Source organism: Lepisma saccharinum, chromosome 21 (genome assembly GCF_977018435.1).
Source record: "Lepisma saccharinum chromosome 21, izLepSacc3.1, whole genome shotgun sequence".
NCBI classification, from domain to species: domain Eukaryota; kingdom Metazoa; phylum Arthropoda; class Insecta; order Zygentoma; family Lepismatidae; genus Lepisma; species Lepisma saccharinum.
The window spans coordinates 36,033,973-36,053,060 of NC_139249.1; the positions used below are offsets into that span (position 1 = coordinate 36,033,973).

General features: G+C 36.2%; 1 protein-coding gene across 7 annotated transcripts in view; it reads left to right on the plus strand.

Annotated features, from left to right (window-relative positions):
* The window catches only part of chb (CLIP-associating protein), a 391,332-nt gene that overhangs the window by 125,216 nt on the left and 247,028 nt on the right, over window positions 1–19,088 (plus strand). For all 7 annotated transcript variants that reach the window (XM_083142339.1, XM_083142344.1, XM_083142341.1 and 4 more), the window contains exons 3-6: window positions 1,112–1,217; window positions 4,331–4,499; window positions 7,751–7,927; window positions 16,979–17,064. In XM_083142339.1, the coding sequence (XP_082998465.1) occupies window positions 1,112–1,217; window positions 4,331–4,499; window positions 7,751–7,927; window positions 16,979–17,064 (538 nt within the window). The remainder of the gene's footprint in view (window positions 1–1,111; window positions 1,218–4,330; window positions 4,500–7,750; window positions 7,928–16,978; window positions 17,065–19,088) is intronic.

Consider the following 19,088-nt stretch of genomic DNA (forward strand, 5'->3'; position numbering starts at 1 on the left):
TTTAATTCTAAGCAAATTAACGTTTGCGGGCGCAGTTTAATATTCATAAGAGAAACTAAATATTGCATGGTGTCTAAAACAAAAAGGGCCAATGTATTTATCTTAATGTAATTTTTCCCCTGAAGTTTGAATGAGTGTGTGAATGTTGAGTGATAACGAGGGGTTGTGTAATGTGTATTTTTTTGTGTGTTATATAATATACATTATTGTTATCTATGATTTTGACTATGATTTGTGTTTATATGTATGATATACATATCCTCATAACTATTGGTATTAATATTTTGTTCAACGTTAAGTCAGCAAAGCATTTCCGCTGGACTTTAGGGCTAACATCAATTATTATTATTATCTACGTCATTATTATTATTATTATTATTATTATTATTATTATTATTATTATTATTCAACGTCACTTTATGCACGAGTCGGCTATTCGTCGGGGGTAAAAACCGATCCGGTCACACGTACCCTGGAATCAAACCGTTTAGCTTGGCCCGGCACCTAGGAAGGGACTTCGGTCTCCGGAATAAGTGTCAAACACAGGTCCGTGAGAACATCAAGCACCATAGTTTTCTTTTGGACAAAAGTTTGGAAAACATGCGTAAGAATGGTACATTTTATTTTTTTAGAGCCTATAACACAAGAATTTTGGGATTTCGCGTTATTTTTCGATTTCCTAGCACAAAATGTGTTGAATTTTGCGGAAAAGCCACAATTCGCGTTATTTAGCGATTTCGAATGGGTGAAAAATGTGTTCAGAACATGTCACCGCACATAAAGAAACACTTTTTTGTAGTAATTAATCCTTAGTTATAGTATCTCAAAATTGTAGTGAAAATAGTCTGAACATAGAATTTAGTTGAAACACACGAAAACGTCCTCTACAAGTCCTGGAACTGATGAAAGATATTTAGCTCTGTAACTGGTGATAAATCACCTACATTATGATAAATAGGCATACAGTATGTAATTAATTGTTTAGCATATAAAAATTTATAAGGTAGTATATTTAATGGTGATTGCTTTTTAAAAAGAGAATAAATTGTTTTAACTGTTGCCATAAATTTCCTTGCACATTTTTAATATTTACTTTTATTTGTTTTTCCAGGTTGCGCAGAATGGACTGGACATCCTCACCTTTGTAGTAGATAGAATGGATAGTGACTTTAGGCCGTATTTATCCACTGTTCTTCCAGCAACAATAGATAGGCTAGGTACACATTTATCTATTTCAATAGTTTACACCTATCATATTGTTTGTAGAGTGTTTTTATTTTTAATTAAAGTTGTAAGGATATTTGATTTTGCAAAAATTATGCTAATAGTGTTGCATTAATTTTAAGCTATTGGGTTGGTGTGAATGAAATGTCCGCTTTGACGTGAGGTGGGAAACTCACCTCAACAACACAACACAGGGATTGACTTAGGTCACAGGTCTAACGTCATAAACTCTGTATACGTCCAGCAAACAGGCTGGAGCACCCAGACAGTCAGGATGCAGTTTGTTGCTGAACAGGGTCGTCTGAAAGTGCACCATGGAGAACACACAATTGCGAGTGATTTGTCTTTACGAATTCAAACTGGGACATTCTGCTCAGCAAGCCGCCAAAAACACTAACAGTGCATTTGGCCCAGGAATGGTAAATGAACGCACCATTTGCCGCTGGTTTGTCAAATTTCGTTCCGGTGACACAGCATTGCAAAATGAACCCAGTGGCCATCGACCAACATCATGTTCGGATGAGCTCCTCAGGAACCCTGTGGAAGCGGACCCTCGGAAAAGTGTTCGTGCCATTGCAGACGAGTTAGGCATACACCATACCACTGTCGTTTGGCGGCTCCGTGCGATCAGTAAAGTGAAAAAGTTGGACTCATGGGTACCACATGATTTGACACCGGTCAACAAGACTCGCCGTCTGGAGGTGTGCAGTTGTCTGAGTGTAAGGAATAACTGGGATGGTTTCCTGCATCGGATTGTCACTTCAAATGAAAAATGGATCTCCTATGACAATCATAAATGATCAGGACAATGGTTGGATTGTGATCAACGTCCAGGGCGGTTTCCGAAACCACCTCTCCACCCACGGAATGTGTTGTTGCTGGTATGGTGGTCTATGGTGGGTGTGATCCATCATGTCTTTCTCAGGCGAGGTGAAACCATCAATGCAAATTGTTACAGTGCTGAACTCCATGAAATGCACCACAAACTTCTCCACAAGCATCCAGCAATGGTCCACAGACATGGTGTCCTGGTGTTGCACGACAATGCTCGCCAACATGTCGCACAAAGGACGGTGCAGGCTCTCCATGAGTTGCAATATGAAACCCTTCCTCATCCAGCATATTCTCCCGACCTCTCTCCCATTGACTACCATCACTTCCGGCATCTCGATCACTTCCTAACAGGGAAGACCTTCGCTGATGATCGGGCGGTGCAACATGCCGTTGAGGAGATATTTGCGTCGCAGACTCCAGACTTCTTTTGCCATGGAATCCAATTGTTGGCTGAGCGATGACAAAAATGTGTGGCTGCAGACGGGGACTATTTTGATTAACCAGGTATTGTAGTTTTGATTATTTTGGCCTTTGGCAATGACGCACCTGGGGCGGACATTTCATTCGCACCAACCCAATATTTATCCTAAGAATTCAAATAATTTGAATGATGCTAAAATTATAATACACAATTTCATTTTGGGTATTATATGAAGAAGTTTGAAACTAAATTTCAATTTAATTTTCGTACAAATATTATTTTATTATTAATACACTGGTCGACATGAGTTTCGATGTCTCGCAGATGACTATTGTCTCTAAATAATTTCAGTATGCCGACTCCAAAAATAATATTTATTTTTACCCGTCACGTCTAGTTTTGTTTTTTAATTAGAAAACCGCAATATATTAACTGCCTTAGTTTCAAAATAGACTGTGTAGTTCCATTATTTTCCTATAGATTGCTCTGTTTAGATGGTGGTAAAATATTGATTTTCTACAATACAAATCCTCCAATTTTGAACCATAAATGCATGTAGAATTGTATGCATTTAATCCACCTTCACATGACACATTGCAACGTTATAGTATGGTGGGTCGATTGAAACTTAGTGACATGCAGAAAAATGCTGACCTAGAAATAAATCCTGACATGATGGGAAGAAATTTGTTACTTCAAGTTACTTCCAGAATCACCTATTGGTTTGTAAACAACCGAGATATCTCTTTATATAAATTTCTTTAGTTGCATTCTGTAATAGATGTAATGGAATAGGGAATATGAGAATTTTGATTGTGAAATTGTGAAAAATCCTGTTGTGATGCGAAAATATGGATGTAATTTCCGTGATGAGCATTGTAAATTCTTGCAGAATCACTTATGGTTTTGAAAACATCCAAACTTTTTTCTAAAAATGTCGACCAGTGTTATTATTACAATCATTATATTGATGATTTTATGTATATTTGATCTGTAAGGTAGATAAGTTGACCAAAATTTTATTAATTTTCTAAAGGGTATCCAAATTCTTTACAAAATAAATGAGTGACAGATCACGTCACATTTAATTTCAAGCTGAAAACTTTCCAAATTGGCTGCTTTTCATTAGTTTCCATTAGCTTTAATTAATATTTTCTTAGTTTAAAATATTTAATCAAAGGTTAATACATGCAGAATTTGTCCTCACTCAGACACTGACCGACTTTTCAATGCAAAGCCCAAACACGTGGTCTAAAAACCTTCCTCTTTTGACATAATCGCCAAGTAAGAAGAGATTTCCCCAAAATCATTCCTAAAGGGAATATTGACCTGAAGCATGAAGATGCTTATATTATAAACAAAAGGTGTCCAGCAGATACACCTGTTTTTGTGTTCTGTTTTCAGCACTTGCATCACAGATATGCCTCTCTTTGTTTTAAAATATTTAAGTGTATAGATAGTGTCAGTAAAACTGTTTAAACCAATGTTACATTAAATTGATATTGCAGGACAGGAATTGAACTTGTTGAATATGATTGCTCGGCAATTTGTAAATTTTACTCAATTCAGAAATATTGTTCTTCCAGAATTTTGTTTGCATAGTATAACTTTGAATTCAAAAATAAATATGAAAATATTCTAGTAGTATTTTAGGTGTTCAAATTTTGTTATTTCATGATGCTAAGCATTTTTTTTTTTGTCATATATTAATTTACATACTACTTTTAAGGTAAATGGTATGATTGTAATTTCCTGTTATTTTTTCCTAAAGAAATAAAATTGAAAGTAGGTATATGTAATTTAAAAAAAATATACATGATTGCAATTTTGACAGTTGTTTTATTTTGGCAGGTGATGGAAAGGACACTGTTCGGGAAAAGGCTCAGGTTCTTATTATGAAGTTTATGGATAAAGTAGTAACTCCACAACAAGTCTTTGAAAAACTTTCTCCAGGATTCAGTCACAAAAACGGGAAAGTGAGAGAAGAGGTGATGTTATGTTTAAGGACCACACTAAATGAGTAAGTATGCAAGTGTATATTTGCTTGCTTTCGTGTAATACCAGGGATTGGGGGATTTTCGTTTAGCGTATCTGAATATTAGTTATATGTGATAGCATGGCTTGAACCATCATAAAATATTCTCCGTATGAATGCTCAAGGTAGATTGATTTAAATCACTTTAAAGAAGTAATTTATAGAGTAATGTAAGATTTTGTGTGTGTGTGTATATATATATATATATATATATATATATATATATTTGAAAGTACATTGATCTTGTAATCACTTAATGATGTTTATTAGGCTCTAAGAAAGGAGGAAAATATATGTACTGATGGGATGAAGCTCATAAGAAAGGAAATGTAATATGTAAACTGTAAACACACTTAAATTTTTCTCTATTTAAAATTTAATTTTTATAGGCAAAAATAGCAAACATTTTGTGTAGAATAATCAGCGGTGGCACAAGGATTAATAATCTAGGGGTGCGGAAAGAAATTTAGGGGGTGTGATGCTGAAAATAAGGAAAACCATAAAACACCCATGCAACCTTTCAAAACTGGGGGAGCAAGGTGCCAAAATGGGGAGGGGCACAAGGGCAGCTTACTTTCCCTTGGTAGACAAGGTTTAGGATAGTGTGAGGGCACCCTAATCGCCGCCACTGATTAAAATAAATTACTGACTGAAATGAAATTAGGAGTGTGAAATATAGCTTTAGATTGACATTCATTTTCTGTGTCCCCTTGCCCCCTCCCCTCCCCCCTGGACACGTCCCGATTAAGTCTTATACTTCAAGAAAGTGGTCGTACAATGTAAACATTCAGATACACATTGCAGTCTTATTGAAGTATGTAGTGAAATACAAAATAGAATTATTCTTGTGTTTAAAACACAATTTTTGAACCTTTTCAATGTAACCATGGAGGTACAAGATACACAGTACATTGAACCTTCCATCTACCACTTCAGGACAAACTGTGAGGTGCGGAGCAACTCGTCTTCATTAAAATCTCTTCTGCCACACTATCCCCATGAACAAACTGTAAAATTTCTTTGTAAACATTGGGCCTCTTCCTAACTGGTTTTTAAAAAGCCTGAAATGGTATGTTTACTAAACATGTTACTTGGAACAAATACACAGAACGTATTAACAACAAAACTACCCTGTAGGTTACAACTCGCATTAAATAATTTCCCAAGCACAACTTGGTGATAACTTGAAAACAGCTGAAATGTTTGCTTATTTTTGCGGACCGTTCATTAATAATGCAATAAAGAAAAACAAAAACAAAAAAAACAACAACATAACTCACATTAAGCTGTAGGCAATTATCGAGAACAACAAACAGACCACTTGAAGAAACAAAAGAATAAATAATTCATAACAACAATGCTGACAAAAGAAAAAAATAAGGGCCAGCTAATTTTTATAGGCTATCGCAGTACAGGAAATTATGTATAGCGGCATCTCTTTCGGTGCTTGCCTGTTGTATAAAATAATTACGGTCTTATTTCAGTATCTAACATTGGGGGGGTCAATGTGATGGCATGGCATAATATGACACACTAAGAGTTAGTGTTTTCAGTTGAACGTAGGGGGTGTGGAAGAAAATTAAGGGCTGCCTCGTGCCCCCCTGGCACCGCCCCTGAGAATAATATACAAAATACTTATCATGATAAAACTATAAATAGTGTCATTATCATTAAACTGTAAATGAACATGGCAGATGATATTTTGCAAACTAACATTAAAAAGATTACCAAAATTGAGCTACAAAGGCTATAAATAATATTTTAAGTTGCAGTTATATGGTACATCCAGAATGTTTTATTTTCACTAAAAAGTTACTGAAATTATTATAGTTTCATTAACACACTCAACAAACATTTCCATAGTAGGTTCATATACACAGTATCAGAAACAGAAAAATTTATATTTACACACTTTTTTTTAATTTCCTTTAAGCAAACTGTTCAAATATTGTACAGGACCATTTACCAGAAAAAAGCCTTTCTATAAAAATCATATATATTATATGCATGGTGCCAAAAGCTATAGAAGCAATTTTAAGTGTTTTAAAAGAGGAAAAATATTTAAATTTAAAAAATCTGATTTAAATTATAAAAATAATGATTTTTTTTATTCATTCTGTGGATGTGTGTTTTTCATGTGTCTTGCCACTATTAAAATTCCAGTCGTGTATTAAAATCGGATGTGTAATTTCATATTAGTATTTAATAATTCTTGAGAAGCCTGAAATCTTTACACCAAATTCATGTAATTCCTAGGGAGGATATTAGAAGCCAACAAGGATGGTTGCAGTGGCTACCGAAATTAATAGAAAATTACCTAAAATAGCTTCACGGAAAACATGAGTACCTGAATTATCTAGGAACAGGTTACTTAATAGAACTGTGTAAAGCACATGAAAGGAAAGGAGTAAGGTCGAAGGTAAAAAACATGAAACCAGAAACACCAAAATGTGGCTTTGAATAGTGACAAAGTTAAGTCAAAGAGGTAGCGGTTTCATTACCATAAGTATAACTACATAGTCTAAAGGCATTTGTTGCCCTTTCGAAAAGGCAATATCTAACTTAATAATCAATATAAACAGGGTACCTGCCAGTCAAGAATGTCAAGAAAAAGTCAAGAAATTATGCTTTTGGTCATTTTTTTTACAATTCGGAAATCTAAAATTGTATTGATATGTGGTTAAAATTTCTTGACTGTTTCTTAAGAATTTGTACATTCTTGCATGTGTAAGAGTCTTGTAAAAATATTAAATATTAAGTAATGTAGCCATTTCCCATCCAGGATGAAGTGTGAAGCATTAATTTTTACATCCATTAATAATTAAAGCAAATCTAAATATCTTGTTAAAGTATATATTCAGTTTTCCCTTGTGGTAGATTTTTTATTGAATAAGAATATCTATTTTCTTAAATTTGCAACTATACCTAAGTAGTGGACAATTAAATAAATGTTAAGAAAAAAGGGGGAAGGTCAAGAAAAAGTCAAGAATTTTGAATTTGTTATTTTGGTAGACATCCTGATAGAGCTGCTTGCATCTGCCACACAAGGAGAAATATATACTCGAGGATACTTCCGACACTTTTTCCCCCCAGTGCATTTCAGCAGAATTGAAATAAATGCCCACATACTTGAAATTGTACCTCTTGCTATTATTATGTGTATGAAATTTAAGCCCATGTGAAATGCACTTGTTGCAGAATTTTTAATATTTTTTTGCTCTTTTTATCTTTTACAGGCATGGAGCACAATCTCTATCTATATCTCGCCTTGTACCAGCTATTGTCAAACTTCTCAGTGATCCCATGTCAACAGTTCGCGACACAGCTTTCAACACGTTAGTAGAAATTTATCGACATGTAGGTGAACGACTTAGATCAGATCTCCAGAAGAAACACAATGTGCCAGCATCAAAGTAAGTAGCTATTCTCAGGAGAGGTATGCTGTGTATATTTTTCTGTGTTTTTCTGTAGATTCATAAATCAATATACTGGGTGGGAAATAACCTTTTGCTAGGTGTCCACAGTAAAAAGTAACAACAATTAAGAAATTATGGTAAAACCAAATGTTTACGATGACAATTCTAGTTACAAAAACAAAATTAAAAGTTAGTATGTCTGCCGTTTGCTTCTCTCACAGCACGAAGACGATCAGGGTAGGAGCTCAGAAGATGATTCCCATTGTTTCCACTGATGATGTCTTTGCTTTCTTGAGATAGTTTTTGTGGATGCCCACCAGTAAAGTGGGCATAGCAATTCGCAACCCATTTGCGGTTGATGAATGCTCCTCCACCTTCCATTGCTTCTTGAAACGCATTGGCTCTTATCCGATCGACAACTCACTGCTCCTCACTGTCACACAATAGATTCGCCATCTTGGAATTTATTCCTGAAACACAGAAAAAAAGCATACTTAACACACCACACTTCAAATGACTCCCATGTTAACACAGTTTTGCTGCAGACCCCTAGCAAAAGGTTTTTTCCCACCCTGTATGCCACTAATATTTACCCTCTTACTGGTACAAGTAATATGACGGAAGAAAGCACAAACCACCAAAATACGCAAAAGTATAGGTACTGTTTCACAATAATCTCAATTTTCTCAGATTAAATAGAATAAGAAACCCTCAAATCACTTTGCAACTTACACTGGACATAGTCTAGGATGGCAAACTGGTAAGATTACAGGTGGCACATTTCAAAAGTAAGGTTGATTTGTCACAAAATATAACAAAATAGTGTAAAGTAGTACTTAGTAGTCAGTTATTTTCAAGCACTTTTGGTTCCCTCAGCATAAAATTCCACCATCTGGGCATTCAATCAGTCCAGGGCTGTGTTACAATTGCCAAGTGCTCCGTTACATTCTTTTCCATCGCCTTCCTGTACTGTTGAAGTTGTCTGAATTGATATGCTGCTTTGTAGCACAGTTCCAACTTTTCCCACCAGGTGTCAGTTTGAATGTCACTCACTATGCTGTAGGGTGCAGGCACACAGTATGGAAGCAGAAGGCAGATGCAAACCAAAACCACTCATATTAAAAATGTGGCATGTAATTTCTTACAATTTTTCTACATACGGGGTTATCGATAAAAATGTTCAAGTAGCACTGAGTTTTACATTGCCTATTCAGTGAACTTTGCTCCTTCAAAGTGAAAGAGATACAGTGAGTGAAGCGTACACTTATCACACCTTCTACCTCTCTCCTCCAACTCCTCCTATGCTGCAGATTCTGATGATAATGGTAGGAACTCTGGTGGAACAGTGCTCTAGGCAACAGCAGCTGCTGATTCAGACATGGCCCAGCACTGCTGTGTGCAACACCTAAGTTTTGTGCACACAGTTTCAATGGCCCAAGATGTCGGTATTAATTTGGTTCAATGTTGCGTGTGAAATTTCTGAAATGGTAGGAGCACCAGTTGCAAAGTGATGATTTTCTCATACTTTGCATTCACACATTCAACATAGTTGTAGGCCTACCACTCACTCGCTTGGTCGTGAATACCTGCAAAGCTTTCCCTAATCTCATGACACCATTACTGTACTTTTCTTTCACTTGTTGCTGTCAGACTGTACTTCACAACTAGCAGGGCTATTTATTAACCACTTGAACAGACCACTGAACATGGGACCACTACATACTCAATGGAGTACTTGCAGCTACTGTGTAAGTGGGATGTGATATAACCAGTCATTCCTTACTTTTGAAATATGCCTTGTACTTCCTGTTGTATGCTCTATAATGGGTCTTCACATATTCATTACTTCTACCTATTTTTCACATTTTTGACAATGAAACCGAAACCTCAATACATGTTGTATTTGTGACTTGTTTCCCTGACATCATAGTTCTCTATTGTACGGCTAATTTCTTCATGCTCTTTTATCTTCAGTTCTACTTGTACTGTATAGTACATTGAAGAAGGCACACTTATTACAGTCCATATTCTGTAGGTACAATGAAAATGTCCTTGTTCCATTTCATGCGGACAGATGTCACAAATTACAAACACAACAAATCAAATGCTACTCCCTCTGTCCCATAATTACTGTCCAGTACACCTTTGTTTGTTGTCTCATAATAATTGCCCGATATTCAAACTGTGACATTGGTGTATACAGAAGAAGAACATGAAACACGGGAATGAGTCATACAACTTTATTACTCAAGGATCAGTACAAATTGTGCTTTCCATCTGCCTCTTCGTCTGTCATTTCCGTACTACCATTTTGGCATACCGGACTATAATTATGGGACAGAGGGAGTAGTAAACAACAAAAAAAATGTTTGGATTTGTCCACTCAAGCAATACATGGACACTAATATTGCCTGAAACACTGGGCTATATTTTTTTGATATTTTAATAAAAAAAAGGCATTATCCAAGTTCTTTATAAGAAAATACCTTACTTGGTTAATTCTCAACTTGCTGGCAAGTCCAAAATTTGTTATCTACCATGTGCACATTTTTTTCCCAAACTTGTCTATTGTCTATTTAGGCTCAGGAGTTGGCAAACACATTTTCCTGAACTCATTGTCCACTTCTTTTCTGAAGCTTCTGTGTTATTGAAATACAATAAATATCCCATTTCATCCCTTCACAAGAAAGTATTGCCTCTTGATATTGTCTAGTCAAGAGAAGTATATGAAGTTATGCATATGAAGTTGATTAGTTAATCATAAAACCCCAATCTTTAAAAAAAGAGACTGGTGTACTTTTTAAAAAAAAGAAATGGAATAGTTATATTAAAACTTCAGGTGCTATACTGAATTAGGGACATTATTTTTGACAAAGAATAATACCTTGCATACAATAGTTTTTCTTCAGATAATGTAGATCAGTTTTATTCATTCATTATAAATAATTTACATCCTGAACAGTAAGGAGCAAGTTACCATTGTTCTGGAATCATTAAAGCTCAAAATTTCTGTACTGATATTTCTTTTTGTTTTACTAAGTCCCTAATAAAGGCAATTTACTTCTAACTGTACAACACACTGTACTAACACAATTCAAATTGTTATGTTGTCTTTGTCATATTTATAACTATATTGTCTCCCATTACACTTTTACTTGCAAATCTCTCACTAGACCAAATTTTAAAATAATGTAGTGTTTCACATCCATACCAACCATAATTTTTCTTTATTAATTAATTTATACTCTGTCCCACAAATCTCTGGAGCAAGGCTGCACATAATGGTAGAGGAACTGAGGAATTTCAGTAACGAAGGAAGCGAGTAGGTGGAGCAAATCAGTGCATGCTGTTGCAAACTCTTAGTAGTCACGATCAAAACAGTCATATCTCCAGAGACTGTTATATTACATAAAGTAATACGTGTAATACAACAATGACTGTACACTTGCTTGTTTCTGGACCACAAGACTCAAACAACTAATGCTGTTGGAAGGCAGTACATGTTTATTGATTTTAAGTAAACAAATGTAGTTGAATGGATCTAGTACAAGTGCTCTGTAATCACAAGTTCAAATCTCTGAAGAGGAGGATTACAGGCAAAGTTCTTTCTGAATGCGTTTATTGCAGTGCTTCCGCGCCAGACAAGCTACTGCCTGTAGAGTCACTGTTGCTGCTTCTGTTTTTTTCCAAATGTATTACAAGTTGTTCCACTGTAAGCTTCTCCATCAGGCCATCAATGGTCCACATCTTGTCATTCAGGCCCTTGACATGGTGAATAAATTATTTCCATTGGCCTGATGTTATTTCGCCCACAGCATCATGCAGCAACCATTCCACATCCGTAATTTTAAAAGTTTGGCCTCTCCAGGCAACTTTAATATCTGGGATGATTATCATGTTCAAGCATCTATTTTTTAATATCTGCTTTTCTCCATCCCCACAACGGAACTTTTATGAAGTTTAACCGAATGGTACGTTGTGTTATCCATGACAGCGAACCATTCTTCAAATAGTTCACCATTCATCTCCTGATGATAGTCTCGTGTCAAAGGAAATCATTAACATATGACATCACCATAATCATTGAATCAACTATCTTGAACATAGACATCGATTTGTTCCAGGTTTCGAATCCCAAGTTCCCCTCCTGGCCTCCTTTGCGGGCACTCTTCATATATTTATTGTGTTATGCCCACATTGCTTATGATTAATTGTTATGTAACATGAATTATGCTTATCTTGAAAATAAGAGCCAATGCATTGCTTATGGGTAACATGAATTATACCGTAACTTCAAATTAAGAGCCAATCTTAGAAAAGGGTGAAGTGCATATTCATGTTCAGGAGGTCAGTTTCAGTAAGAAACAGCTACTTTCCTTTCTTCTTCTTCTCTTCCATTCCCTTATGCCGTTAAGCGTCGGGTACCTCATTCTGTCCATCTCATCCACTCCGTCCGGTCTCGACTCATTCTTCTCATTTCGTTCTTAGTTTTTCCATATTTTAATCCTATCTTTTCTATTCTATCTTCCCATGTATTTCTTGGCCTGCCTCTTCCTACTCTACCCTCAACCCTCATCTCCATCACTTGCTTGGCTTTCCTATCTTCATTCATTCTATTGACATGTCCATACCACTTCAGCTGGCGTTCCTCTACTACTTCAGTCATTGTCTTCTTTTGTTTTACCTCTTCTCGTATTCTTTCATTTCTTATTCTGTCTCTTCGAATTTTCCCCACTGTTCTTCTAAGATATTTCATCTCTATTGCTTGAAATTTACTTAGATGCTAAGCTTTCTGTGCCATAGCCCATGATGGGAACTACAATTGAGTTGTAGAGTTGCATTTTTGTTTTTGTACTGATCTCTCTTTTTCCCACTAAAGTATTACTCATTTGATAATATGCTGATGCCGCCTTCTTTGTCCTACTCATTATCTCTTGATCAATTTTCCCACTGCTACTTATGATGGTTCCTAAGTATTCATATGTTTCTACTTTTTCTAGTTGTTTCCCTTCGCATATTATATTCAGGGCTTCATTTTCCTTGTCCTCTTTAGTCACCTGAATGATCTTACTCTTTTCTATATTAATCTTCATGCCTTTTCTTTTAAGTTCTTCATACCATTCTTCCACTGCTTGCTGAAGTCTCTCAGAAAAAAAAATCCTGGGAAAAATTTGGAAATATGGTTGAAGAGAGAGCTAGTGAAAAGAATACAAGGCAATTTTGGAAAGTTGTAAAGAACTTTCCTTTCTGTAATAGAAAAAAAGTGAAAATTTGTAGACCAGTGTAATCGGTCTTCAGCTTCAGCAAATTCAGGCATTATCCACAAGAAACATGGACATATCTTTACATATACATGTCCCAGCATATACCAAGTGAAATAAGTTATTGTCTCCACAGTATGACAGGATGATACTTCAAAACTCTGTATACAGTTAGCATTGTTTATTGCCTTCACTTCAAAGTTACAGTAGTAGTACCTTTTTTATTATCATTATTATTATCAATCAAGGGTTGCCATATGATCAATTCCTTAGATGTTCCATTTTTCAGATGGACAGTTCCTCATGTAATATATTGTTAGCATCCATGAATAATATTGATATCCAAAATAATTTCCACACAATATGGAGATGGCTCCTTTAACATTCTTTCCTTTTTTATAAGCAGTTCCAATTAATTTGGCATTCATATATCTTATACCCAAAATATTCTCAAACCCTTCTTTTATTTAGAAATCCATTCTTTTACAAGGTCAACAAGTCTATTTCAGCTGTTAAGTAATGTCTTAAATGTATTCTAAACCTTTGCACTACATCTCTTTGCCAGGTTTTAAAGTTGACTTTATTCCTCTCTCCTGACCATTTTTTTTTTAAGATTTTGTTTATACTAACTTGTAATGAGCATTATCATCAGTGTAGGATTATATTTTTTTTGGTGCACTACTACAAGAGATGACATTATTTTTAGCTTAAAGTATTCTAAAATATATTGAGAACAGAATTCTTAACTACATTAAAAAAAAAGTTAAAGTATGGAAATTTTAACCTAGATAATGTTGATTTAGTCTCATCACTCATGTGCCTACCTTGTTAAATTCTTCCTTCCTTTCTCAATCATTTGTTGTGTAGTCAGCATCACATGTGCATTGATTTTTGACATGAATGTGAGCGCTTACACAGGCATGGGTAAGAATGGTACAGCTGCTCTAAAATCCTCAAAACTCCATAGCTAACATAGCTAACTTAACAAATGCAGTAGTCTTGATTTGGCAATGAGGTTTATCGAGAAATTATCCACTAATTGTGAATCGACCTTTAGTCAATGCCTGTAATGGTGGGAGTCATGAAATTCCAGCTACATTATCATTGTAGTTCCAATTCCTCAAGCTTTGACAGCTCAACCAGCAGTCCCATTTCCTTCCAGCATTTTTGCTTGAATTTTGCAAGTCCTTGTTAGGTTCATATATGCAATGTAATTATTACATAGTCTGAATCATTCACAATGGAGTCTCGGAAATATTTAGCACAGGGAAACAACTTAGTAACCCCTCTGTGTTCTTGTCTTATATGTCCCTATATAACTACACAAGAAATCAATTTAATTCTTGCATGTAGGCTATATTACATATTTTTCATGGGAGAACTAACATAATATGTGGTATGCTTCATCTTGTATGCATTGTGGAGTTTCTTTCTTCTGCTTCATGGTTATACCAGGATGAGTCAAAAGTTTGTTCGTTTTTGCACCTGGACATTGAGACTGGAGACACAAGGTGTGACATCACTTATTCGGCAAAGTCTAGGCCATTCTGTTGTATGGTCTTCTGCCAACGTTCCGTGAGAGCCACGATCCCAAGATGATACCATTTGGCTGGTTTCGAGTCCAAAATCTCGCGCACCCCTGTTTCCGCAGCATCCAATGTTTCGAACTGTCATACTTGCAGGAAATGCGCAAGAGAGCGAAACAAATGGTAATCGGATGGCCCAAAATCCAGGCTGTACAAGAGATGAGGCAAAACTTCAATTCCTTCCAAATCCTGCAGTTTTTCGGTAACAATTCATGACCGGTGACATGGGACGTTATCGGCCTGCAACAAGGCTCTCTTCTGATGCATCGATCTTGGGTACTTCTGGATCATAACATCATGGACCTGCTGCAGTTGTACAGCTTAAAGGTTACCATTGACAGCACAGCACGACTGTCTGGTACGAGTTCCCAAAACAATGGACCATTAATATTCCACCATATGCACAACACGACCTTATTTTCAAACCGTCCCCTTTGAACAAATGGTATTGCTTCTTGCCTTGGCGCCAACCACTGCTTACCACCAGCAGAAAATCAAAGGAAGATCCACTTTTCATCACCTTTGACAATTTGACACCAAAACCTGTCTTCCCGTGGATTTTTAATCAATTGTTGACAGATGGAAACTCGTCGTTCAGCCTGTTGTGGTGTCAAATTGTGGGGAACAAGTGAAGGCCGTCGAGAGACAAAACCCATTTGGTGAAGAGAGCGAACCACAGTGCTTAGGGACAATCAACCTGTCGTGCCAGTTGCCATGTACTGATGCTTGCATCGGCTGTCATGTGCTGTAGCAGGGCAGCTGCATCCATGGCACCCGGTCTCCCACATTGGGGCTTGTCTTGCACACTCATGCTGCTAGACAAGAACCACTTGAACCATTTCTGTTCTGTCCTAATAATACTCACTGTGACCTCACCTTCCACCACACAAATTTCCTTGAAGCACTCTCAGTGTTCATCCATTTTTTCCAATAATGTCGTAACAAGATACGCACGGCCAAAATGTCGACCTCCATGACAGACTTCCATAATTGCACTGTGCCTTGTCGTGTCTGTGTATGTATCAGGTTGCATGCACGTCATCTACCCACCGCGAGGTGCTCTCTTGGCTTTTCAGGCTGCTTCTCTGGCTTCAATGTTTCTCACATTAAAAAACGAACAAACTTTTGATTCACCCTGGTGTGTTTCTTGATGTGACATTTTGCAGTGCTTGCAGTGGAAATTCTTAGCTGGGCGTATGCTTTGTCGAGTTCGGGGATAGGTTGGGGATACTTATATGTATAAACATGAAAGTGGAAGTTGATTGTGCAAATTATCCTAGCTGGGGGAAACTTGATGAAAATTTTCTTAACTGTGGGGATAGCTTCTCCCCCCCCTTTCCCACGCACTTCAAATACTGATGTTTTAGAGGAACACACATTGTTGTATGCTGACCTACCACAGCAACACATGCAGTACAACATAGGCATGCTTGGTGCAAGTATATCAAACTGTTGAATTGCTGAACGGGGTTTCACGGAATCTAATTGAAGAACCACCAATCTAAAGGATTTTTTTACATTACGACCATCAACACTGTATTTTAACTGTACTTAAGGTCACGGACGTTTGGCCACTGCCAGCCAAGTTGTTTTTGAAAATTCCTCTCCTGAAAGCTGCTATATTTCAAATTCAGAAAAAATACGTAGAATTGCTTCCAGAGCATTCACCCGAATTTTTGTGTGGTTTGTTTTGCTGTTGCCTAGGTATTGCAATAGTTTCGAGTCTACGTAAGCCTATTTTTTATCATAGATATCTAGATAAGTGAAAGCAAGCCACACGAAAATTCATGTGAATACTGGAGAATGAATTCTAAGCAGATGTAATTTTTGAAAAATCTGAATATCAAAGCAGCTTTTCAAAAGGAGACGAATTTTCGAAAACTGGTTGACTGGCATTAGCCAAAGGTCCAGCAAGCCTTAATGTTAGTGCAGCAATGTCAACTCTACTTTTTGCACCTCAATGGGACAAAAAAATACATCAGCTGAACCTGTATTTCAAGTGTATGTAGTCTTTTACTTTAATATGATTTTTTTCACTAGTAATGGACCACACACTGTGCAATTTTTTTGATTCCAATAAATAACCAATATATAATTACCAATACTGGTAACAATTGATGTTGTACTAATATGGATAAGTAATTTATTTATTCTGTATTATCTTATTTTGTACTATAGGGTTATTTATTGTTCCGTTTCAGGTTGCCAGGTTTAATGAGCAAGTTTGATGAAGTCAGAGACTCTGGGGATGTGTTGCCAACAGCACTTCAGAATTCCCTTGTTGATGGTAAGTGTTTCCGAAGTTTTTTCTTTAAATTGCTTAGATGATATGACATTTTAAATATTGGGGGGTTGGCTGAAATCTACGAATGTAATTGCTGAATTCGATGGCATGGAATAACATACATGGAAATTATCATGTGTAAAATAATATTTAACTGATCATTGAGTAATCTCACCAGGTGCTGAAAATGAATACTAGACATTTTTTGTATAATGTTTTTGACTTTTCACTGACAATAAAAATAAACCAGTAAAGGTTAACATTAATAAAAATATTACTGGATGAGTTTTGGTACTTCCAAGTTTTCTGTGCTCTGTGCTGAAAGCATCTAATAATGTATTTGCTGCTATAATCCTTCCTAGTGTGCGTGGCCATATATTTCAGATGAAAATTATAATAATTCGTGATTGATGATATATGTGCTTTTTAATTATTTTAGGGCTAGTAATTATAGTAATTACAATACAATAATTTTGGTTATCTTTTAACATCAGTACCTATTGAGAAAACAAATATTCTCTTGCAATGGTTTCATCAGCAAATTGGTACTTCAGTTTCATTACAATTATTTTGTCCCACCAATTGTCATGTTATCAATTTCAGTACTTTTCTCTCTAGACAAAGTAGCAAGCCAGTTCAGGTTGGCTGTTTACATTGGGCTCGAAAATCTTAGCACTGCCTAACACATGCAACAATTAAGAGAAATTGAACCCCAGATCTCCCACCAAATTGAACCCTACGTGATATGCCAGATAACAAGCCCCTCCTTTTTTGTGGGGGAGGCAAATCTTAAATTGTGGAATGGAGAGATCTGAAATATTGCTCTGACCCAACAAACAATCAGTAACATAGTGATATAACTCACAGACTGTCACACAGCATACACCTTGGTGCCTATTGTTTACATTTACTTCTCAAATGTATGTGAATATTGGTAGTACTGTATTCTGCAAATGAACAATGTTTTCAAATTTCCTTTATTTTTCTTACACCAATGAACAACCATGATAATGTTTAGAAAATAATATATTTATAAAATAAATTATGTGTATTACAATGATTCTTATAATGAAGAACATATGTGATTGTAACTTGAAAAAAAATTCACATCACAACTGCAGTTCGAAAAAGTCTGGACTGTCCTCACTAAGTTGGGACATCCGGTAGCTTTGCATTGATGGTTATAAAACAAAAAATTGCCAAATATTGTAGGCAAACCTGCCTATCTCCACCAACAACCCATTTCATTTATGCAAGGAGAAAATCGAAATTCTTGCAAAACCTGAAAACTTCTCAATGTTAATTTCGTAGGTTATTACGGGTTCACATTAAAATATTTCATAGTTTGATGGAGGGGGGGGGGGGCACTGTTCCCTTCTGCGACATTTCACGCAACAGCGTATGGGTGCTGATCTTCAGTTTCCATAGTGAACATGTTAAATGTCTGCAATGGTGTTTCCTATTTATGTAGGTTAATTCTCCTTTTGCACTTCTGTTGATACATTAGCATCAAAGTGTATCTTGGGTACATCTTTCATACAATGCATTCAACAAATGAATTGTAAATGTTAGTATTGTAAATTGTAATTGTAACTTCGCTTTTTGTGCCACTGTTGGCTAATTTGCGAAGATGGGGTGAGTGTTGATATGATAAAATTGATGAATGGGCACTCACAAACATCCATGCCCAGGCCAGGATTCGAACCCGAGACACCTAGCATCGTAGCACAATGTGCTAACCACTCTGCCATGGGGGTCGCCTCATCGCTTTGAATATGATAATTACACTTTCATGGCTTTTTGACATGACCACACTAGTCATTCTTTTTATTACATGCAGACAATACTGTAAGGAAAGCACATAATTTTATTGCCTAATAAACTTCCTACCAACTATTCCTGTTACTCCATATGTAAAAGTAAAATACAAAATGATAAACTTTTTCCCATAGCATTGCGCTGTGGCATGAAGACACATAAGGAGATAGGGTCCCACACATCCTGGATCTTGCCTATGGTGGAGGTTG